General features: G+C 43.5%; 1 protein-coding gene across 5 annotated transcripts in view; it reads right to left on the bottom strand.

The window, feature by feature from the left end:
• The window catches only part of TTC38 (tetratricopeptide repeat domain 38), a 256,120-nt gene that overhangs the window by 161,825 nt on the left and 69,794 nt on the right, over nt 1-24,501 (bottom strand). For 4 of the 5 annotated variants that reach the window (XM_083503399.1, XM_083503400.1, XM_083503401.1 and 1 more), the window contains 8 exons: nt 23,743-23,862; nt 20,130-20,189; nt 18,731-18,769; nt 17,234-17,315; nt 16,195-16,360; nt 14,144-14,303; nt 7,460-7,533; nt 2,673-2,969 (listed from right to left, as the gene is read on the bottom strand). In XM_083503399.1, the coding sequence (XP_083359525.1) occupies nt 2,876-2,969; nt 7,460-7,533; nt 14,144-14,303; nt 16,195-16,360; nt 17,234-17,315; nt 18,731-18,769; nt 20,130-20,189; nt 23,743-23,862 (795 nt within the window). In that variant the 3' untranslated portion in view covers nt 2,673-2,875. Of the gene's footprint in view, nt 1-824; nt 2,550-2,672; nt 2,970-7,459; nt 7,534-14,143; nt 14,304-16,194; nt 16,361-17,233; nt 17,316-18,730; nt 18,770-20,129; nt 20,190-23,742; nt 23,863-24,501 lie in introns of those variants that run through there. The other variant, XM_083503403.1, reaches the window with a different exon arrangement.

The raw sequence follows: 24,501 nt of genomic DNA on the forward strand, positions 1-24,501 counted from the left end.
TCTCTGGGGTTTCCTCCAGCCCCACTGAAGTCGTCTTGGGGCTCTGGGGCGGGCCTTCTCACAAGCCACAAGGACACTCCAGTGCTCTCCCTCCATTTCCAGGTCGGAATCTATTTCCTGGCACTGCACATATACATGGTCATGCACACATCGATCACGCATAAGTGGGGGAGGGGTCATCTGGAGTGTCTCTTACATCACACCCTGAAGTTAAACTGCAAAGTGCCACAAGACCTTTTACTCTATTGGAAAATTTGATTTTACATATAGATGAATATACCCAAAAAATCTTTATCTACACTCTTATCAAATAATGAGTTAACAATTGGAGGTTGTAACTCCTTGAAACATCGGTGGGAATGAGATTGCAGAGGTAGAGTGGAATAATTTGTGGACTAAACCACTAAAATCAGTATCTAAACTCTGATATGAGAAAATACATTTAAATTATTACATGGGTGGCATTTGACACCATTACAGTGTAGGTATGTTAATAAAACAATCCCACCTTTGTGCTGGAGAGGCTGCAATAGTATAGGTACAACATTTCACATGTGGGCATGTGAACATATACGCCCTTCTGAGAGAGGGTATTTACAGATAAGAGCTATATTACAGGTCAACATGTTGAATGTACCACAAGTTTGGGAACTATTTTTAAAGAAGGGCAATCTGACCTTTGCTATAAAGAACCAAAAACTTTTTTAGTAGCAGCATGCCTACTAGTGGCACAGAATGGGAAACGATTGGAACACAGTGTATTTCTCATTGGGGAAAAAAGGATGGTTTATTGCTGTATCAGAAAAATTAACAAAGAGATTACATGCATTATTCAATATATGTGATATCTTTATTTTTATATATAGATGATTTTGTTGACCTATTGCATCCTTATATAAAATACTGATAACCCTTCTTGTAATTGTTATATATTGGAAATCAATAAATCTCTTTTTTAAAAAAAATCCCAACCCACAAGTAATCTCTGTATCTTTACAGTCAAGACTAGATAGTAAGAGCAGCCTTGTCTCTTTCCTTTCTTCCTCTAGAACCTGTACTTTGTACTTATTACTACATTCAAAAGAGATGCTGGTGATTTTATCTATCATCTATCATCTATCATCTATCTATCTATCTATCTATCTATCTATCTATCTATCTATATGAGAGAATGAGATTGTGTTTGCTAGCTGCTTGCTTTTTTAAAAAAACATGGCTTTTCTATTGTATTATTTTTCAGTGCCCAAAGAGGATTAGTTTTTGCAAGGTGTTAAGTGTTAATAAAAAAGAAATTCTGGGCCTCTTCAGATGAGCACTTGTAAAATGCTGCTCCCACATCATCTGAGTTTTCTCATGCTATCCATGTGTCACAGGAAGGCAGCACATGGCAGTTCTCATACCACAAACCTAATTTAGGAAGAAGCGCATAAAGTGCGAGCTGGCGGGGAGGGAGGGAAGAACCACTGGAATATCATATGTATATGCTCATCAAATTTTATCTGTTGCTCTGAATGAGAGCTTCTGCTGAACTGTATATCCAAAAATTAAATTTTGTTAAAGGAACTGTTTCATTTCTACCCTGGGAAGCAGCAATTATAGTGACAAATTTCCATTCCATTAATGAATTACATAAAATGTTCATTGTCCAAAACGTATGGTAAGATGGGCACAGGTAATGTTATTCAAACAGAAACATGGAGATGTTTGTGGTCAATGGGAAACAATTTTTATGCATAAACAGAAGATAAAATTATTAATAAAATCATAGTTTGCATAATTATTCCAGTACCGCTCCCCCCCCCGCCCCCGCCAAAGCATGATTAACAAACACTCACTACAATTCTGGGTATTGAATGCTTTGTGAAAAAGAAGGCTATTTTTACTACATGGCAGCAATTCTTAGTCATAAAAATATTGTTGGAAATTACAGGCATTAATGAAAAAAATGTTATTCTTTCAGATCAGATCCACAGTTGCTCTTGTTGATTTACACACAATTTAGTTAAGAAGAGAACATTGTAGCTGTATGATAACATCTTCCAGTTTACAAATGATAAGAGATCAGGGAAATAACGTAAAGCAACTATTGCCATAACCCCCCCCCCCCCGAAATGAAAGAAAACACTTCCATACTCCAAGGTTGTCCACAAGATATATTCACAAGCATACCCGAGGCACTTTTGGAGGTACCATGTGGAAAAATGTGTATTACAAAATTTGTGTATACAACCTGTAGTCCCCAAACTATTAATTGCATCATGGCAATAGTTTCTGAGGCTGCCAAGGCACAAAGGCAATGCAGTTTTTACAGTGCATTAGTTTCCCAGTTATACCATACAACTTCATCCCATGCTATTCTGGAAACAGCAGTACAGTCATAAATAAAAACGCTTTAGGATAAGTATTTTTGGGTTCCGCTCCGCGGAAACCCGGAAGTAACGGAACGCGTTGCTTCTGGGTTTCGCCGCTCGTGCATGCGCAGATGGTCAAAATGACGTCACAAGCATGTGCGGAAGCGGCAAAACGTGACCCGCACACATGGAGATGCACTGTCATGTCTTATGTTCTGTTCAGGATGCAAACTGGGCTCTGGAACGGATCCTGTTTGCATCCCAAGGTACCACTGTAACCTCAAAAAAGAATCTTCCTGTAGCTGTCTTGTCATGCCCCACTCCCCTTTGCCTCCCTAAATAGATATGGGAGCCATTTACTTTGAACAGTTCAAGAAAGCAATGTTATGAAAGAGGTGCAAAAGCTGAAGTGAAAAAGTGCAACATAGTGTCTCCTCAATGTGGTTTGCTTCTTGCCATAATAGGAAATTGTTGATTAGGAAAGCTGATGACGAGCCTGTTGAACAAGAAGGCTTTTCCAAGGTTTATCCCAGAGCGTGAAGGGCTGTGGTCTTCCGCAACAGTCGCTCAGTCAATGGTGAATTTGGTCTAAGCTCATCACGTTCTAGAAGGAGGCACCTGAGGGTGAAGAGTATAAATAATAATAATAATAATAATAATAATAATAATAATAATAATAATAATAAATTTATCTGCTGCCCATCAGCCTGGGGTGCGGCAGCCACTCTGGGTGGCTCCCAACAAAAAATAGTAAAAACACAAACTAGCATCAAACACTAAAACTTCCCTGAACAGAATCCTTTGACTGGTCCATGGTCATCTAAGTTAACAGGCCCACTCCATTGTTACTGTTTTTTGTAAAAGCCTCTCCATTAAGAGCTCAAGTTATTTAGTTTAATGCTTTTGAGAACTGCATCCCATAAGAAGCTCCAAAGTGATTTATATAGTAATAAAAATCACGTTAGGAGCAGTGCTACCTTACCACGGCATCTTATCGATATTTCATCTACATTTGTGAAACAAACAAAAACCCCTAATGATAAAGCACTTACCAATTCTATGACATTAAATTTAAGAGTAGAAGATGTACTCCAGTGGTACCTCCAGTTACGACTTTAATTCGTTCTGGAGGTCCGTTCTCAGCCCAAAACCACTCGTAACAAGAGGGGCGCTTTCACTAATGGCGTCTCCTGCTGCTTGGGGCCCTCTGGCATATTATAGCAAACATTTATTTTATTTATAATTTTTATTTGCAATATTGATATTACACACATACAAAAAGAAATACAGTTATACAAATAATACAAATTACCCTAACTAACATGTACCCAAAAATGAATAATAAAAAGAAAAATACAAAACTACAAAAAAGAAAAAGTAGGAAAAGAAAAAAGAAAAATATCAAAAGAAAAAGAAAAAGAAAAAAGAGAAAAAAAATTGACTTCCTTCAACTACTACATGGTTCCCATAATCTCATATTTTTGGTTGTCTGTAATCATTTTAAACTTTGTGGAGAGATAATTTGTTTACCTGTGGAGTTTTTAATCTAGACTGAGCCAATCGCAATTTGGGGAACCTACCTTCTTCATATAATTTAGAAAGACACCCCATTCTCTCCTGATTTTTTCACTTGATTGATTTCTTACTATTTCAGTTAGTTTCGCCAATTCAATAGATTTGCTTAATTTTAGTAACTACTCGTCTTTTGTTGGAATTGTATTGCTTTTCCAGTACCGTATTTTTCGCCCTATAGGACGCACTTTTTCCCCTCCAAAAATGAAGGGGAAATGTGTGTGCGTCCTATGGGGCGAATGCAGGCTTTCCCGGGCTTCTTGCAGCTCCGCGCCACCCTCCCGATCCCGGCGAAGCTGCGCGGAGCTCCGAAGGGTGGGACAGAGCTGCCTGTGCTCCAGGGCTTCTTGCAGCTCCGCGCCACCCTCCCGATCCCGGCGCGGAGCTGCGCAGGGCTCTGGAGGGTGGCGCGGAGCTGCCTGCGCTCCAGGGCTTCTTGCAGCTCCGCGCCACCCTCCCGATCCCGGCGCGGAGCTGCGCAGGGCTCTGGAGGGTGGCGCGGAGCTGCCTGCGCTCCAGGGCTTCTTGCAGCTCCGCACCACCCTCCCGATCCCGGCGCGAAGCTGCGCGGGGCTCCAGAGGGTGGCGCGGAGCTGCAAGAAGCCCTGGAGCACAGACACCTCCACGCCACCCTCCCGATCCCGGCGCGAAGCTGCGCGGGGCTCCGGAGGGTGGCGCGGAGCTGCCTGTGCTCCAGGGCTTCTTACAGCTCCGCGCCACCCTCCCGATCCCGGCGCGAAGCTGCGCGGGGCTCCAGAGGGTGGCGCGGAGCTGCAAGAAGCCCTGGAGCACAGACACCTCCACGCCACCCTCCCGATCCCGGCGCGAAGCTGCGCAGGGCTCTGGAGGGTGGCGCGGAGCTGCCTGTGCTCCAGGGCTTCTTGCAGCTCCGCGCCACCCTCCCGATCCCGGCGCGGAGCTGCGCGGGGCACCAGAGGGTGGCGCGGAGCTGCAAGAAGCCCTGGAGCACAGACACCTCCACGCCACCCTCCCGATCCCGGCGCGAAGCTGCGCGGGGCTCCGGAGGGTGGCGCGGAGCTGCCTGTGCTCCAGGGCTTCTTACAGCTCCGCGCCACCCTCCCGATCCCGGCGCGAAGCTGCGCGGAGCTCCGGAGGGTGGCGCGGAGCTGCCTGCGCTCCAGGGCTTCCTGCAGATCCGTGCCACCCCCCGGATCCCGGCGCGAGGTCCTGCGGGGTCGCAAGGCTTGCAGGCAGCAGCCTGCAGCCCATAAGCTCGGGGGATAGCAGGGAGGCGCAGCGCCGCCACCCCGCTATTCCCTGACCTGATCTGAAGGCTGGAGGGGAGCAAGCTTGCTTCTCCCCCCCCCGCCAGCCCCACAAGCTCGGGGGATAGCGGGGAGGCGGAGCGCCGCCACCCCGCTATTCCCGGACCTGATCTGGAGGCTGGCGGGGGGGGGGGAGAAGCAAGCTTGCTTCTCCCCATCGCCAGCCCCATAAGCTGGGGGACAGCGGGGCAAGCCGCTGCCCCACGGAGGCTAGAGATGCTGTCCCTGAAGGCAGAAGAGGGAGATGGAGCGCTCTGTCTCTCTCTTCTAGCTTGGGGATGGCTGCGCAAACCTGGGGGGGAAATAATTTTTTCCCCTTGATTTCCCCCCCAAAAAACTTGGTGCGTCCTATGGGCCGGTGCGTCCTATAGGGCGAAAAATACGGTATTTTGCAATTGTAATATTATAGCAATCATGACAAAATGGGTTCTTGAGGGTATGTGACACAGAACCACTTTTAATGTTCCAGAAAAGCAGGGCGAGATAAAGTGTGAGCGAAATATAATGCTTAGCTTCTCCTTTCCAAGTCTCTTTGAAAAGAGAGAAATGTGTGTTGTCAGAACGTCATGTACAAGATCTACATTTCTCTGCTTTGAGTGGAACGTGGTGAGAAGGGAGGAAGCGCAGACCACTCAATGTTTCCTCTTCTGCTTCTTTTTTGGAGTGTTTAAAATGGCTCACAGTGATGCTTCCTCCCCACTCAAAGTGCTTCTCTCCCGGCAAGTCAGGGGACAGCCAGCCCTATCAGACAACAGTCTATTGAGTCAGCGAGCTCAAAACTTACTAGTTCTGTTGGGTGCCAGGACTGAGTAGTGGACCTAGCCTATGCCGGATGGGGAGAAAACCCTCCCTGGAATACCCGAGAGACTATGGGCAATGGAGCAAGTTGGAACCAAAGGTGTGAACCAGAGCACTCTTCCTAGTTTCCTGCTGGAAACATATCTCCATATATATCATCCAGAAGGGAGAGAAAAACACAACACAATGGAAATGTGTTGAACGGCCTAGAAGGGCATGATAAAAAAGTCCATGGCAGACTTTTAAAAAAGGAGAAAGGGGGCTGAGTTTTGTTTTCTTACAGGATAAGCATATGGAGAGCAGCTTTCACCAGCCTGGTGCCTGGGAGGCTGGTTCTATCCGCTTCCCTCCCTTCCTGTAACAGAACTTTGTCAATGCCCCGGTGGTTTTCTGTGCTTTGAGCTTCATTGCAGAGTACACCCAGATATCTAAATGAAGAAGTTTCCTCTACAGACTGCTGATCCAAGCCCCATCTGTAACTAGGATTGTGCCTGCCAAAAACCACAATCCTGGAGTAATTTATAGACAGACCTTCCCGTTTACAGTAAATGTTGAACACCTCCAAGAGATTTTTGAGACCCAGTTGGGAAGAGAGAGGATCACTAAATCATTTTCATACATAAATATGGAGATCTTTCTCTTCCTAATATTACTGGAGAGGGGGAGTTTGCATTGGCTAAATAAGGCACCAAATCATTACTATAAAAGTTAAAGAGAGTAGAAGCCAGAATGCAACTGTGCTTTACTCCTTGTGACATTTTAAAAGCACCAGTCAAACCACCATTTAAACCAGGGGTCAGCAAGGCTTACCAGCCATGGGCCGGATCACTCCCATGGAGATTGTCTGTGGGCCGGACCAGCGCAGTGCTACACCGGAAATCGCATCTGCGCATGTCTGTGGCACCAGAAATCACTTCTGAGCATGCCCAGATGCCAAAAATCGCGCCTGCGCAGAAGTGATTTTCGGCACCTGGGCATGTGCAGAAGTGATTTCTGGTATCTGCCTGTGTGCAGATGTGATTTCCGGTGCCGCTCGGCGAGTCCCTGCGTTGGTTTAGCACAGCATGCAGAGGACTTGAGCATGAGCGGGCAGCTTGTGGGTCAGTAAAATGGTCTTCGTGGGCTGGATCTGGCTCATGGGCCGCACGTTGTCGACCCCTGATTTAAACCTACTCTGACCCTCAATTCTGTGTTGCTGTATAGTTATTAGATCAATAGCAGAAGTCTGCAGCTGATGGCTAACATAAGCAGAACATTAACATTCCCCCTAAGGGGATATAAACAGGTAGGGCTGCCGTAGTTTCAATAGAACAAAATTGCTTCAGCTGGGCAGATTCCATCCTTCCTCCCTTCATTGGCCATTGCCACCCACCACTCACATTTATGAATACATCCAAATGCTTAATTCAAGTAATAATCAGAAATTTGTATTTTTCAGAAGGTGGCACTTACCTAGCAAGTTTTTGGTTAGCTTTAGATTTACATTTCAAAGCAGCATGAATCAGTAACTGGGCAAAAATATCTCTCTGGAAAAAAGATAACAGCACAAGATAAGTTATAAGTTTAATTAGTTTAATGCTTATCAAATGTCCAGTGCGCTTCCGATGCCACAATGTCCCATTACAGCAGAGCATTTCGCACAGCGGCTCAAGAAGGGCTGGAGAGTCAGCATCTTTTCAATAAAGGAATCTTGGAGCAAGCGGTTTGGAACTCAAATAAAAGGTTTATTTACACAAAACAAAAAACCCTGGTGAAGAATCACACATTTCAGCAAACACGCCCCTTAAGAAAGGGGAAAGGGGGAAAAAGGGGGACAAACACACGAGTGAGTTGACTATTTATACAAACTCACATTCCTGGAAGCTTAACGACCTCCAGCTGCTCAGTGATTAGAGCGTCCTGATTAGAGCTTCTTAACCCTTTAATACCAACACCCCCTCTCGCTCGTAACACTGAGCTGTACCAACCTTAATTCAAATTTAAACCTGAACAGAAACATTTATGAGATTGCGGACTCAAAGCTTTTGTAAAACCATCTGCGAGATTTTCTTGGCTTGGACAATACTTTAGTTCAATTAAACCTTGTTTTACACTTTGGCATACATTTTGATAACGGATATCCAAATGTTTTGTGTGTGCCTTGAATTGACCTGATTTAGCTAGTTTAATACAAGGTTGATTGTCTTCCCACACTCTGATAGGTAGGGAACATTCTCCAAACAATTCTTGTACCAGTTGCTTATAAAATTCCAGTTCTCTACATACATCTGATAATGCATTGAACTCAGATTCAGTTGAACTTAAAGCTATAAGTGATTGTTTTCTTGATCTCCAACCAATTAGTGCATTTCCAAATTTTATCGCCATTCCTGACACTGATTTTCTATCTGGTCCAGCATCTGCCCAACTGCTGTCAGCCCAACATTTGAGTTGTGTGCTGCCCTCTGCTGATAGTTTTAAGCGAAACCTTTTGGTAGTTTGGAGATACCTTAAAACTCTTTTTACTCCTTGCCAAGCATGCATTGATGGTTTTTCAGCTTGTCTACACAGCATGTTGACAGCATATGTTATATCGGGCCGAGTCCACTGTGCAATGTGGAGTAGACTGCCTATCGCTGACTGGTAAACCCCGGGATTACAGAACTCTGTCTGTTGCTCAGCTTGAGCATCCTTTGTGTAACTTAACTCCATTGGGGTTTTAACACCAGCACAGTTGTCCATTTTAAACCTTTCCAGCAACTGCTGGATCTTAGCTTCTTGGCTGAGCCAATAGTTCCCATCTTCATCTTGCTGAATTTTAACTCCTAGATAAACAGATACATTGCCTAGTGATTTTATCTGAAACTTTTCTCCAAGCTTTGTGGCAAATTGTTGTGCAAGTTTATCGTCCTTTCCACTGTATAATAAATCGTCAACAAATATCAAGACTGCTTCTTGTTCACATCCCGAGCCTTTTAGATAAAGACACGCATCTGCTGCGCTCTTTCTGAACCCCATGCTCTCTAGAGCATCGTTTAAGCAGGAATTCCAATTACGGGCGGACTGTTTCAACCCATAAATGGATTTGTGTAGGCGCCAGACCTGGTTTGGCTTGTCTCCTTCAAAACCTGGTGGTGGCGTCATATAGACTTCCTCCTGTAAGTCTGCATTTAAATAAGCCACATTGACATCAAAATGAAACAGCTTATTTCCCTTCTTAGCTGAAGAGGCTAAAAGCATTCTTAATGACTCCGATCTTGAAGTAGGGGCATAAATTTGAGAATAGTGAACTCCTTTGCGCTGTGAAAACCCTTTTGCAACTAGTCGGGCTTTATATTGCAACTCCTCAGTAGTTGTGGGCTTTAAACGATATACCCATCGACAACCTACAGCTTGTTGGCCTTTTGGAAGCTCTGTACTTGTAAACACACCGAGAGACTTCATTGAAGCCATCTCTTTTTCCATTGCTTCCTGCCACTTTGCGGCTTCTGAGCTTGGAAGCTGTTGTACCTCTACATAGCTATCTGGCTCACACTGTGCCATATTTACATATACACTTGTCACCTTAAACCGCTCTGGCGGCTTGCCCTTTGTGGCACGTTTTGATCTGCGCAGTTGCTCCTCTTGTGCCCCCTCTGACCGTTGGCTGTCAGAATCTGTCTCAGACTTTATGTCTGGACGTGCCTCTAGGGATAAAGACCTCCGTTTAGATACCTCCCTTGGGCTTGGTGTTGCAGGCGACCTGCTTCGCTTTTGCTGTCTGCTAGGCCTACTGACTGGCGATGTTGGAACACTCTTAGATTCTGGCTTTTCTACCTTAGGAGAAGAACCTTGTGCCTGGTCAGAATCTGCATCTGGACCATGTGCACCATCTCCTTCTGGCTCATCACCCTCTGGACTTTCTTTCTCAGCATATATGCCTAAATCATCTCTCAAAATGTCAGGGTTAGCATGTAAGTGAGTCCATCCGGATTGCTCACAAAATTCAGCGCTCCTACTGAGGACCACTCTTGTAGTATCCCCATCTGGGTTCACGAACCTCCAAGATTTGGCATGTGGTTCGTACCCACAAAAGATGAGTTTCCTAGCCCTTGGACTTCCCTTTTTCCTTAACGCTTTTGGGATAAGTACATAGGCTTGAGATCCAAACACCCGAAAGTAATTAACTTTGGGCTTCTTCCCATATAAAGCAAAATATGGCGTAGTATCAATTACCGAATTATATACTCGGTTCAGAACATGAGTAGCCGTTTTCCAGGCTTCCGCCCAGTAACTTTGAGGAAGTTTAGCATCAAACAACATAGAGTTTGCCAACTCTTGCAGAACCCTGTTTTTACGTTCGGCCACGCCTCCTTCTTGGGGGGAATAAGGTGTAGACAGACGATGCTTAATTCCCTTTTTCTTAAAGAAATTCTGCAACACAGACCCGGTAAATTCTGACCCTCTGTCTGTTTGAAAAGCAAGTACTCTAGTACCGAATTCAAGTTCTACTGCATGAACCCAATTTTTAACTGTTTCTGCAGTATCTGCTTTTGTTTTGAGAGGAAAAAACCATGTAACCTTTGTTTTGTCATCTGAGAGACACAGTGCATACCTCGAACCTCCCATGCTAGCAACAGGCATTGGGCCACATAGGTCCATATGCACAAGTTGGAATACTTTGTCAGATTTCCTATTTGAACTGGGATAGCTGCATCTATGAACCTTCGCCCTTTTGCATGCAGTACAATCCAAATACTTAGTACATTTGTTCAATTTGCACCCTTCTGATAATCCAGGTTGCCTTTTAACATACTGAAAATTAATATGTCCCAAACGGCGATGCCATAAATGAACACAATAATTATGGGTAGGCGAGTTCACACAACCAGCATGAACCTGTTCAACTTCATCTGGACTTGTCTCAAAATAATATAACCCATTTCTGCATTCCACCTGCAAAAGAGACACGTTATTCTTTGAAATAGTGCAAACCCCATTTTCAAACACAGTTTTAAACCCATTTCTATCAAGTTCTGACACAGACAAAATACACCCCTTCATTCCCTTTAGCACATAGGCATCAATTTCTGTTTGCAAACACTTCAAAAACACTGTGCCTACGGTCTCTAAGGAACGTTTAGTTGAATCTGCCATTGTCACAACTTTAAGGGTTTGCAAATGTCTGCAATTCTGCAAACGGACACTAGATGGCGCCACCAGGTGGTGAGATGCACCACTGTTGATCAACCAGCGTAGATTTCTGCCTTGGCCACGCCCTTGCATCAACGCCATTGCTGAAGCCATGTGCTGTGTGCTGTGGGAGTAGCCACGACCTCCTCCTCTTCTTCGACGTCCCCTGGAACTCCTTGTCTGGTAACTAGGGGTAACGGCCTTGGTGCTGTCTTGACCAGGTTCACGTGTACAATTCCTGATTAAATGGGAAGAGGAACCACAGCGAAAACAGTGTCTAGCTGCAAAAGCATTTACTGTGTTCTCAAACTCAGCATCCCCACTCTTAGGCACAGCATAACTCCCCTTTGAAGACAAACCTCTTTCTCTTTGCCTTTTATCCTGTTCATCAGCAAGTCGAGAAGAAATGTATTCAAGGGTTAATTCAGTTGAAGGCATAGCTTCCAAAGTTAAAGCTAGAGTCTCATAGCTTTTATCAAGAGAAGACAACAATATGTATGACTGCTGCTCCATAGAGAAAGGAATGCCCAGCTGACTTAGTTGATTAAAGGCAGACACCATTTTGGCAATATGTTCTTTCACACACGCTCCCGGTTGGAGACGTAAATCAAACAAACATCTTGTAGCATGGATCTTGGCCCCCGCAGTGTTTCTGGAATTTAACCGCTGCAGAACCGTCCAGACCTCATGCGTGTTCTTTAACTCAGAAACATAAGGCATTTGCTCTGGTCCCACTGCCAAAACTAGTAGACCTCGGGCTTTCCTGTCGCGTTTCTGAGAAGCTGCCGCTGCTGCTTTGTCTTCTGCAGACGCGTCTGCAGCTGCCTGTAAAGGCGGTGCTTCAGTACAACTCCACAACTCTCTTGCTTGCAACCAAACCCTTACTCTAGCCTTCCAATCTTGCCAATTTTTCCCATTGAGTCGCGTAAATGGGACAGTAAAACTTTCCTGGGACTCTGCCATCCTCCCTGGGGCTTAGGAACGATACTCACAGACCTGTAGACCGTCTCCCAGCTGCTGAGGTGGCTCCTCGAGGAATAAGACGTCTTCCAGCGAGTACAAACTGCGCAGTGCCTCTTTAAAACTTTTCCTAGGCACGTTGCAGGACTCAAGCTGCTTTGAAGGCTTTCATTGTCGGCAACCGCTTCTGTCTTCGCTCCAGTCCTTGCATAAATCACTCTTAACTGCACTCCTTATCTCCTTCTTGGCGTACAAACAACCATAACCTGTCCCATTAAACTTTAATTAGTTTAATGCTTATCAAATGTCCAGTGCGCTTCCGATGCCACAATGTCCCATTACAGCAGAGCATTTCGCACAGCGGCTCAAGAAGGGCTGGAGAGTCAGCATCTTTTCAATAAAGGAATCTTGGAGCAAGCGGTTTGGAACTCAAATAAAAGGTTTATTTACACAAAACAAAAAACCCTGGTGAAGAATCACACATTTCAGGAAACACGCCCCTTAAGAAAGGGGAAGGGGAAGGAGGAGCAAACACAGGAGTGAGTTGACTATTTATACAAACTCACATTCCTGGAAGCTTAACGACCTCCAGCTGCTCAGTGATTAGAGCGTCCTGATTAGAGCTTCTTAACCCTTTAATACCAACAGGATTGGCATTGGGAGAGAAATCCCAATTGCTAACCGTTTATCCATAACTATAGTTTGTATTTGCTACTGTTTTTGTGTTCACTTGCCTGTTAGTTCCTTTAAATACCACATGGAACAGTAAATTAATATTGCAGCCCAAATTCCCTGAGTAAATTGCTGGTAAAGTGATTTAACAAAGGCAACCAAGGGCTCATTTTGCCATCAATGAATACCAGACAATACCAATTTGCTTCTGTTATATAGTACCTGTCAGGCACGCCAAGTAGGAGGGGCCCCTCAAAATTTTCAATGAAGGGGACACTCTTCACAAAGTTCCACAACGGCCAGATGCACACACCATGGGGCATCTGAGCAACACACCAGCCTCCCCCATGGTGATGTCAGCACACTATGGGGCATGCATGCACGGCATGACCACACTGCGGGATATACTGACATCATGCATGCACCCAGCAGGGTGTGCTTACGTCATGTGCACACTCCATGGGGAATGCATTCATTGCATGCTGACATTGCGCGGGGTCAAGGAAGTGCACGCGATACCTGTTGCTACTGATCACAGGGAAAGAGAGTAAGACGGGAATTGTTGGGGAAGATCGGACTGCATATCAACTATCTATTATATTTGGTATATGGGTGTAAGCTGCGAAACAGGTAAGTGCTGGCTCAGTTCGCCAGATGGCTCAGGAGAGCAAGCAGTGCAAAACGCTTCAGATACTCAAACACTCCAAATGCATCATTCAGGCAACTGCTCATTGATGCAGGGGTTATGTTCCAAGGCATCACATGTGAAATCATGTATATTGGGAACACCATTGAAAAAGCCTGAAAATACTCTCTAAAACACTGGAAACCCTTGAAAAACCCTCTTGCTCAATCACCTTGCACAAGAATGGAAGATTAGAGACTGGGCCATGTTGACCAGGTCCAAAGATGCTTTTTAAGAAGCGGCTTAATAACTGCCTTTTCATAGCATTCAGAGAGTGGCAGCATTTGCCCTCAGTGATCGTCTTTCAACCAGCGTGAAAGAATGGTTGCTTATTATGTCTACATTTGTAGAGTTACAGAGAGACTATGAAGCAGAATGGGAGCAGCTTCTAGCAGGAAAACACACCTTTAGCTAGGGGGAGCGCAAGCTGTCAAGCTCTGGGCATCTATGGAGCAAGATCACAGAACAGTTCTGCCATGGAGTACTCAATTAACCCCAATACAATGACTCTTTTTAGAACTTGTTTTCAAAGCTGAAGCTATGCCTTCACTGTGCCCTCACCCACTCCTGATGATACGACTCTGGCCTCCATTCTTCATGCTTTAATGTCACTCCACCAACAATGAACAGAACAGTCAACAAACTGAGCATTAAAAAAATTCCCTCACCTGAGCATTGCTCCCTCCTATTTCGACAATTTGGTAGCGAATGGGATACAGTAATTCCACTGCCTTGTCATAATTGCCATTATCAAACTCTACAAATGCTTTCAAAAGAGGCAGCCCTAATTTTGGAACTAAGTTTAGCTCATGGTCTTCATCAGGTGCCCTGGAGAAGAGAAAGAGAGGGAGAAGCGAAAAAAGTAGATCAAAATATTTATAAACCAGTAAGTTGTTGGTGAATTTGCACATCCAGATACTCAGAACTCTGGCAGAAAACTGAACACCTATTTAACAAAACGGTCCAGAATATACCGTAATTACTGTAGGAATTGTGTTGTAACTAGGCTGCTTTATTTTACCTGGATGGTCGTACACCACCAACCTGATGCATCAGTTTATATCTTTAAGCAGATTATATACAGCTGTTAAGCAACACTCATTTTGTTTGACAAAATAATACCTAATTAACACTTCAGTATGGTGTGGTGTGCACAGACAACATCTTAAAAGCATCGCACGGAGACACACGCTTGGGACACATGGAAGATAATGAGATGCTGGGAAGCTCCAGCCATTCCCTGGACTTATGGGACAAAATGCCACAGTATCTAATTTGCTAATCAATTTCAATTCCCAAGTGGTCTTCCTCTGAAACTTTTCAAAATTAACTTTAAGGTCTGCTACAATATGTTGTGGGAGAAAGAAATGCTTCCCAGGCAGATTTCCAAGTATCTCAACTGCGTCTGTCTATCGTCATATACAGATCAACCTGCTTGGCCTTCTGGAGGGACATTGTTGGCAGACAATGATATATATTACCACAGAAGATGCACAGATGATTAAGCCCGTAATGCTATGGTTCTTGTTTAGTTCCACAATAGTACTGGAATGCTTTGACTTGCTCACTTATTTACACTAGCCATCTTGCAATGGCTATTTATCACCAGTGGCTAGTTGGGGACCAGGTCACACCCATGTTGACTGCATTTTACTCATTTGTTCATATTTCGTATCCCGTTTTGCTGAGATTGCACAGCATTGACTCTTGCATTGCTTGGAATTTTGGCCTCATTGTGTTTGTTTGTTTTTGAAAGGCACAATTATTTTCTCCACCATGACCAGGTATTCATTATTTACCCATCTTGCTGATAATTTTATGTATCTGATTAAATGGCTCTGGCCCACAAATGCTTCTGCCACCAGTGCTGGATTCAGGGTGGTGCGGGGGGTTCCCCAGCACAGGGGGTGCAAAACTGAGAAGATCAATAACAGAAGTTCCATTTGGGGGCACCAAATTTTGGCCTTGCACAGGGCACCATATTACAGAAGATTACCAAAGTCCGCCCCGGACACTACAGTAAACCTTAGAGCATCTTCAAGCCGCAACAAGCTATCACTTTTGAATCTCTGTTCTGGGTTCAGATAGCAAGGGCACAATGTAAGGGAGGCTGCTCTACCCCTCAACGTGGGTCTTCCTCCCACTGCATAGCCTGAGTGCCTTTCTGAGAGAACTGCATTACTTGCCTGCTAGGGCTTAGCATTAAATTGGGCAATAGAGAAATTTCCATAATTTAGATGACATCTTACTGTATTGTGCTTATTTTTTTCCTTCCTGTGCTTGGGCTGAGCTTTCATGGTATTTCTGGGCTTTACATCTAAAATAAGCAAACTAACCATTTCCCAACACATCTGTTTTGTACCCGCTGATAGCAAGTACGAGAGTAACAGCCAAATCCTCTCCCCTCCTGCAGCAGAGAAGCACCCCATTTGAGATAGACAGGGTAGACATGTCTCACTCAGCTCCACTTGGCTCTAAATACAAAAAAAGATCTCCTTGTAGATTCTCCTGGTGCGAAGCAAGGTTGGGCAGGGGTTAGGTGCAAGGCTGCCCTCAACCCTTTGCACATCTTCTTGAAGTCTGGCAGCTCTATCTTTACATTGAGTAGAAATTCTAAGGAGGGGGTTTCACATGGCGTTCAGTGCCCACCCAGTCCCCTGAAAGGGGGCAAAAGCTAAGAAGAAGAAAATGCCTATTCATAAAACTGTTTGCTGCTTACTGGGTGACTTCATGAAGAGTTGCTAAGAGTTCATCAGTAGTTTTGTGGTCCTGGGCTCCTAGTGAAGACATCAGAATATGAGCATCATTGAAAACCAGGATGTGATCTTTGGCATGCTTTTTTGTCAGCTGGTTTACTGCTTTCCACCTGTCACCAACCTTCAGACCTAGGAGAAAAGTTAACACGTTTTTTAAAAAGCAACTTAGAATATTAAAAATGGCCATGCACATTTACTTCCGAGCAGACCCCACTGGAAATAGTGGGACATACTTTGGAGTAAAGATGCATAGCTTTTGCTGCAAAGCCACTGAGTGCAAAACACTTTTTTATATGTACTTTAACGTCTATACTCATACATAAGCATTTAGGACTTCTCCAGAGTGGTTTTTTGATTTTGAGATTATTCTGTAACATGTTTTTGACATAATAATGCTCTATTAGTGGCTGATTTATTCTGCTTTAATTTGTTCTGCAATGCTTCCACATTATTGCTGTCTGGAGGACTATAGCACAACAAAACAAAAGTAGTACAAAAAACAACAACTCTCAGAATATTTGTCGTATGCAAAATTATGGGATTTCAACAGGACGATGCAGGATTGGAAATGAAGGAGCCCCAAGAGATTTGAAGGCGAAAGTCTTGAAAGTGGACTCACTTATGACTGTCCTGAACACAAATCACTAGGCATATGCAATAAAAGCGACGTCTGGAGGGTCCTTTACTGGCTATATGGATTCATGTCTCGGTCATTGCTGACTGGAAGCTGCCTCTAACCCAGTTCAGTTGGTCTGGGTACCCAATACATTGAAACAAAACAAAAGAGATGGAGGGGCAGAGAAAAGTAGCCAAGAAAATTGTGAGATTTGCTATAGTAGCTCATGCACAGTATTGATCAGGCCAGCTCTTTTTCAGTCCTTCTGTTTAGCCAGGGAAGGGAGTGAAAGGTAGAGCAAAGAGATTCAAATACGTAAAATAAAAAGAAAACTGTTGCCAGCCTAAATAGGCAAGAGCACAGCCTCTTCAGAGTTTCTCTTTTACCTTCTAACTGAAGCCGATACAGCATGGAGCAATTGTCAACAACATCCAGCATGGTTCCACTCAACTGGCACCTGGGAGCAATCTGTAAACCGCAAAGCATTCAGAATTTGGATTGGCCTCACAATCCAGATTTAAGATTTCTAATATTCTCCTTAAACTGTGCTTTAGGAGACAGCTATCTTGCACTTTGCACTTCCTCCATCCCCTTGTGAACCTCTGAGCACCATCCATGTCAGAAGAGTTTGCTTCTCCTCCTCCTCCTCCTCCTTCTCTTTACACAGACTCTTTTTTGCTGCTGCTTCTCCATCTCCAGTTCTTCTAATTCAATAAGGGACTGTTCTTTCACAAAACTGATTAGAAAGTCTCATTGGGAGAGAGAGAGAGAGCACCACATACTTTTGCTGTTCTTGTTGATCCAAAACCACATATAAAAATTAAAAGAATTAATAGAAGTTACATGTTTCTTTGGAAGACTGAAATAGCCCAACAAATGCTTATGATAGGAAGAAAGACATGGGTGTTGATAAAGATACAAGGCGCTTTCTATTTCACATACACAGAACTATAGAAAAGCTACTTCTCAGATTGCCAGGCTAATGTGGATCAGGAAGCTAGGATGTGCCAGCAACACACCTCCTTTAGCAACCCATAGTGCAGTTAATGCCCAAATTGTGACCTGGCCATAGCAATGCCAATGGGAAGTCTCATGTGAGAGATGAATGAAATAATGAAAAGGATTCTGTGGGCCCAAGGCTCCTCTCCACAGAGGAGCCTCTGAAGGGAACCTGCAATTCTGCGAAATCCCTGCCTGAAAGCTAACCTTCCCAATCGAGACAGAACATTTCCTACCCACAGAGGAGACTCAACAGTTGTACCTCTGTGTAAGTTGCTACCTTGAGTTTACCTTCTTTCAATCAGAATGAATGTCCAGAGCAATAATTTCTACAAGGAGTTATTTCCTTCTGTTACATACTCCCAGGGTAAACCTTTCTAATGCAACAATGAAGAATACTTCCAAATTTACTTCAGAAGAAAAAAGAGTGCATCTCAACTATCAGAAACAACGTTTTAGTGCAAACTCAAGAGAGTTCAAAGCAGATGAACTATCCAACCCCCCAAACACTTGGACTGTGCTTTCATCTTACAAAATCAAGGTTGTAAAGCAGAGCTATGTATATTCTGAGCTAAAACACTGTTTTAAAAAATGTACCAAATTGGCTCAGATTTTGCAAGAAAGTAGGCTGGATTATCAAATCTGCACCTTTTATGTTGTATCTGGCTAATGTTGTAAAATCAAGCATGAGCCTGCAATCCTATACACACCTACCAGAGTGTAATTCCCCTTGAAGCCAGGACTTAGTTCTGAGAAAATATGTTCTTCCTGGTGCTGAAATTATAGTTATTTTAATGGGGAGTGAAAATGCCAGCCTATATACAGCAGAAGGAAAGGCACAAATATGGTTTTACGTGTCTGTTAAGTATGCTGCTCATACTTACATGAGTGTCATAAATTGTCAAAGCAGCCTCGTAGTCACCCTACAAGAACAAGGAGGATTTCATTTTATTCATGCATTTGCAAACATCATATTGTAACTTCTGTAATTACCATGCATTGGTATCAATAAATTAGACTACAGTGGTACCTCGGGTTACATACGCTTCAGGTTACAGACTCCGCTATCCCAGAAATAGTACCTCGGGTTAAGAACTTTGCTTCAGGATGAGAACAGAAATCGTGCGGCAGCAGCGGGAGGCCCCATTAGCTAAAGTGGTGCTTCAGGTTAAGAACAGTTTCAGGTTAAGAACGACCCTCCGGAACAAATTAAGTACTTAACCCGAGGTACTACTGTATCAGATTTCTGACAAACTGAAACATGTTTTAAATGTGCAGGTAAGAGAAAATGCCGTTTTGTTGGTGAGTGGGGGCACTGCACATTGGCTACAAAGTCACCACCCTTTGCCCCCAGGGAAACAGCTGCTTCGGTGTTGAGGTATACAACCCAAGGTACTGTCTGCCACCAGAATGCAGTTCCTGGGAGTAGATTATCCCCAAGGGAGTGCAGCTCCCCATGGAGAGGAAAAGCCATACCATGATCTATAGCCATACCCACAAGTTGCTCCTTCATGTGTTGTTCTAATGGGGCTTCCCATGGCATCTGCTGAAGGTTCATGCCTATTTAGCCTGAGCAGTGCTGCAGAATGGTATGGAAGCACTTCATTTTCTAAAACCCCATTCAGCTGATTTTAGCGAAGATAATTGCAAGTGACTCGCAGGCAGACACAACCTTACTATAGAAATGGGCTATCACGTGTTATCATGCTGTGTTGCCATTGGTTTTACTGTATTCAAATGAGTTCTATATGTTCATAAAATAATTATACATTGCTTTGAGCACTTAAATGGAAGGAAGTTGGCCTGGAGATCAAATTCACTGCTTCTTACTAATTAAAGTCTCTAACTGTAGACAGACACAAGAGGCACCCTGTCACTCTGCAGAGCATTCAGGGCAGAAAAGAATTTAAAGACCCCAGCAAATATTTTGACCTCACCATGGGATCACTATCTGGTTTCCCAGCTGTAAAGAATAATTTATCACATTCCTGCACTGGTTGGGGGTGATGAGAGAGTGCAAAATATGAGGCGGTAGTGTACTTGTTCCCAAGTATGAGAAAACTTCAAGTCAGGTATCCAATACGAAGGAAAATGCCAATGCTCTCTGTCTGTAACAATTTTTGTGTGAATGTGAGAAACAAATATATTAAAGAAACTAAAATGAGATAAGGAACTTAAGTGTAAGGGTAGTCAAGGGATGAATGGTGAAAGGACAGCAGCAAATGAAATGTATTGAAAGGATTTCCTTGCAGACTCAATACAGTTACAGAAGCATCCACATACCTTTTCAATAAAATACAGAGCCCAGTGCCAGTAGTTATGGCAAGCAAGCATGTCGCTATCCTGGAAAAGATGAAAGAATGAATAAATGTTAAACATAGTTTTTTAATGGTCTACCATTAAAAAGTTACAGAATGTTAACATCAGAAAGTAATCATAGATTGTCTAAGGGAAACTCTAGCATTTAGACTTGGCTAGTACAGTGGTACCTCGGGGTACATACGCTTCAGGTTACAGACTCCACTAACCCAGAAATAGTACCTCAGGTTAAGAACTTTGCTTCAGGATGAGAACAGAAATCGTGCAGCAGCAGCGCAGCAGCAGCAGGAGGCCCCATTAGCTAAAGTGGTGCTTCAGGTTAAGAACAGTTTCAGGTTAAGAACGGACCTCCAGAACGAATTAAGTTCTTAACCCGAGGTACCAATGTAATGAAAAAAATAGAGAGCTCCAATATAATGATCAAAATTAGGTTTTGAGAGCAAAACATTAAAGCATGCCAGAGGAAAAAACCTTTCCTACATTTGGGAACAAATAGCCAATTTAAATAAAGCATCTCATTCTTAGAACTGGAACCTGGCAAACACTGAGAATATGAAATAAGGATTAATAAACTAGAACCATAGAACTGCAAAAACAGAAGGGACTCAAGGTCCTGAGCTGCCACAGGAAACTGCGTAATAAGGACAGTCAGCTTAGATGCTCAGGGGCTCAGCCTGGCCCACTGAGGAGCTGGTGACCTCTACCAGACCTCCTGCAACCATAATCTTTCCACTAACCCTGTAGGGAAGGCCAGTTTTCATGTGACTGATGGAAAGGACTGAGGTTGAGAGAAAATTGCCTTGTCTATCAATACCTTCAGCATGTCAGTTTGCATTTTTTGGTGAAGAAAGTATTGAACTATTTGGTGAAGAAAGTATTGATCCTATTCTAATTGATTCAAAATCAAGAGTGTTCTGGAAGCTTCTCTGTGTGATACAAGCTGGAAGTTTCTAGCTGACAAGCAAGCTTCTATTCCAGGGATCAGCAAATTTTTTCAGCAGGGGGCCGGTCCACTGTCCCTCAGACCTTGTGGGGGGCCGGACTATATTTTGAAAAAGAAAGAGAGAATTCCTATGCCTCACAAATAACCCAGAGATGCATTTTAAATAAAAGGACACATTCTACTCATGTAAAAACACGCTGATTCCTGGACCGCCCGCAGGACGGATTGAGAAGGTGATTGGGCCGCATCCAGCCCCTGACCTTAGGTTGCCTACCCATGTTCCATTCTGCCTAGAAACAGGAAAAATATTCCTGACGTTTAGGTTATTCCTTCAGAGAAGCTGAACAGCTGGTTTAAACTGGTTCTGTTATCTCTTTCACTCAAGGTCCTGCTCGAGGCCAGAAGGAGCTTGGTTTCACTTTATCTCTCTTTTATTCTGGCGTAGTGTTCTGTATATAGCATGCTTAGTGTTAATGTTTTAGTCTTATAATAAGTTATTGTAAGTTTAAGTTAAGTCTGCTGCAACTGGATTTCCTATGGGCAGGGCCAATCCTGAATGTATTGGATTTGTGAAGATTATGCTCATCTGCCTTCAGCAGCAGTTAAAACTCTGCTGGATGAAACACAATTGCCCCCGGTATATATTTTTGGGAATCAAAACTGCAATGTGTTTCAAATTTTACTCTGTTAACTATATATTGGAAGCTGCTCTGGATCAATATGAGTAGAATTCTTGACACAGAAAATTTGATGACTGTGGCATGATGTGAACCAGGGATTTTCCAGCTCACAAGTAAACTACAACAATTCTCAAAACATGTGGTGCTTAATTCATTATTAAAAATGTAAATCCATAGGAAAGTTTGAATTAAAAATTCCATGAAAAACATGTTCCAACACAATGCCCTATTTCAAACAATAAGGTATAAGGGAAATTAACCAGGTTTCCCAGAAGTTCTCTGAAATTGAAAGGTCTTGCCTATCTTTTCAAAAGATACATGTGAGCAGCCCAAATTACAATCTGAAAAGGCCCTTTTGTCTCTGACTTACCTCAGAATGACAAGGCACTCAAAGCGTAGCCTCATCAGATGTGCTGATATTTATACACTAGTGGTTGTGCTCCGGCTTGCTCCATTTACACCCCCCCATGCCATTCCCATTTATCACCTAGAGCTCCCCTCACCACCACATGCAAAGACTAAGCACACAAAGCACTATCACTTTCACCCCCCATTTCCTACTTCCTCCATCCTCCATCAAACTTTCCCTTGCACACAGATCTCCCTTATTTCCATGCCTTCTCCATGCAGCCTCTTTTGCAAAAACACACATACAACACACTTATTGTGTATTTTCAAGATGAATAGATTTTTAAGAGCAAGCCTGTGAATTAACCTATTCAGTTGAAGAAGATCAAGTTCAGTCAAGTTCAGTCACTTGTTAATCAACTATTTCTCTAATTACTACACTGAATCTGGAACTTCATGTGGAAGACAACACATGGTACCAGGAGTGAAAAACCAGATTGTACGAAGGTACTATGGAATATTTGAAGCGAACAAAACAGACCTTTCCCCTGTTCCCTTCTTCAGATCATCATCATGATGATTTATTAATTAAATTTGTATACCGCCCTTCATCCGAAGATCTCAAGGCAGTAAACAGCTCAGAAATACAGAACAGCACCACAGACCTTGTTTGAAACTGCTGTGCACACAACCCTGTTCCCTTCACTCACGCCTCTGCCATTGTTTAAAATCACCACTTTGCTGTTCTTTGTTTCCTTTATTCAAATCTCTGCTTGATTCAAACTGTTATTGTTGTTTTATACCACCATTTTGAACATGCCTTCTCTTTTACTCCCCTCTCCCATGCAGACTCAATGCAAATCCAGGATTGTGACGACGCACCACAAATACAGTGGTACCTCGGGTTAAGAACTTAATTCGTTCTGAAGGTCCGTTCTTAATCTGAAACTGTTCTTAACCTGAAGCACCACTTTAGCTAATGGGGCCTCCCACTGCAGCCACATGATTTCTGTTCTCATCCTGAAGAAAAGTTATTAACCCAAGGTACTATTTCTGGGTTAGCGGAGTCTGTAAGCTGAAGCGTCTGTAACCCAAGGTACCACTGTACTACAATCTGAACTGCATGATGGCAGCCTTACATTTTTATGTACAGTGGTGCCCCGCAAGACAAATGCCTCGCAAGACGGAAAACCCGCTAGACGAAAGGGTTTTCCGTTTTTGAGCTGCTTCGCAAGACGATTTTCCCTATGGGCTTGCTTTGCAAGACGCAAACGTCTTGCAAGTGTTCCAATTTTTTTCCGCTTCCCCCCCTTTTTCTAAGCCGCTAAGCCGCTAATAGCCTTTTAGCCACTAATCCGCTAATCCTTTAATAGCCGCTAAGCCTTTAATAGCCGCTAAACCGCTAATAGCGCTAATCCGCTAATAGGGTTGCTTCGCAAGACGAAAAAACCACTAGACGAAGAGACTCGCGGAACGGATTCATTTTGTCTTGCGAGGCACCACTGTATATAGGAAGATAACTTGCTATGCGGAAGAACGTGCCATGGAACAGGCCTTTCAGGGTGAGAGTGTGTGAGCAACCACCTCAGAAAGCAATATATTTTACCTTCCAGTTGTTTTCAGTTTGCTTCATAAATGACAGCCCACTCTTCAGATCTGCCTTCATTTCGTTCACGTGAGCTATGGTGTGGACAGACCATGCATCTGTTTGGTTGATAGCTAAAGCCTAACAAAAGGTTAAGAGGAAAAAATTGTACTTGTTAGCTAATGTGCTCTGTTGCTAGAAAAGCATAAATAACACTTGGCTTGGTTTCCTCTTGGTTGAGCAACATGGTGGAAAGGTCATTCCAGATGCAACTGAAGAATATTAGGCTAGTACACCAAAATGAGGAGCAGGTGAAAAGGATTCTAGAATGTTTCTGGAAAGAGTCCGTTGACACCTATGAGGAAGTCACTTAAACTGAGGATATCAGAATAGCAAAACGAGGTTGCATGAGATAAGGAAATGAAAATATTGTCTGCAGTATCTCCCAAGCTGTGCCCATTCCTGGCAGTATAAACTGGGGAAGCCAGGAAATCTCAAAAGAGGCCAAAAAAATCATTCCTTTTAGTTCTTGATGGGCCAGACTGGCATAACTACTAGGGCGATTCATAAAAAACTTTTTTGGGGAAAATGCCTGCTCCAAAGGTCTTATCTTACTACACTAGGGATTATATAGCTGTATCTGAAATTTCATGCATATCACTTAATATCTTGCCCCTGCTCCACTGAATTGAAATTTCAGTCTTCACAACATAGGGAAATGGCCAAATAAACAGCTATTTTTGTGGAGGAGGGTCAAGATATTAACTGATATGCATGAAA

The sequence above is a fragment of the Podarcis liolepis genome, assembly GCF_965112155.1.
Source record: "Podarcis liolepis genome assembly, chromosome: 5".
Taxonomy (NCBI): domain Eukaryota; kingdom Metazoa; phylum Chordata; class Lepidosauria; order Squamata; family Lacertidae; genus Podarcis; species Podarcis liolepis.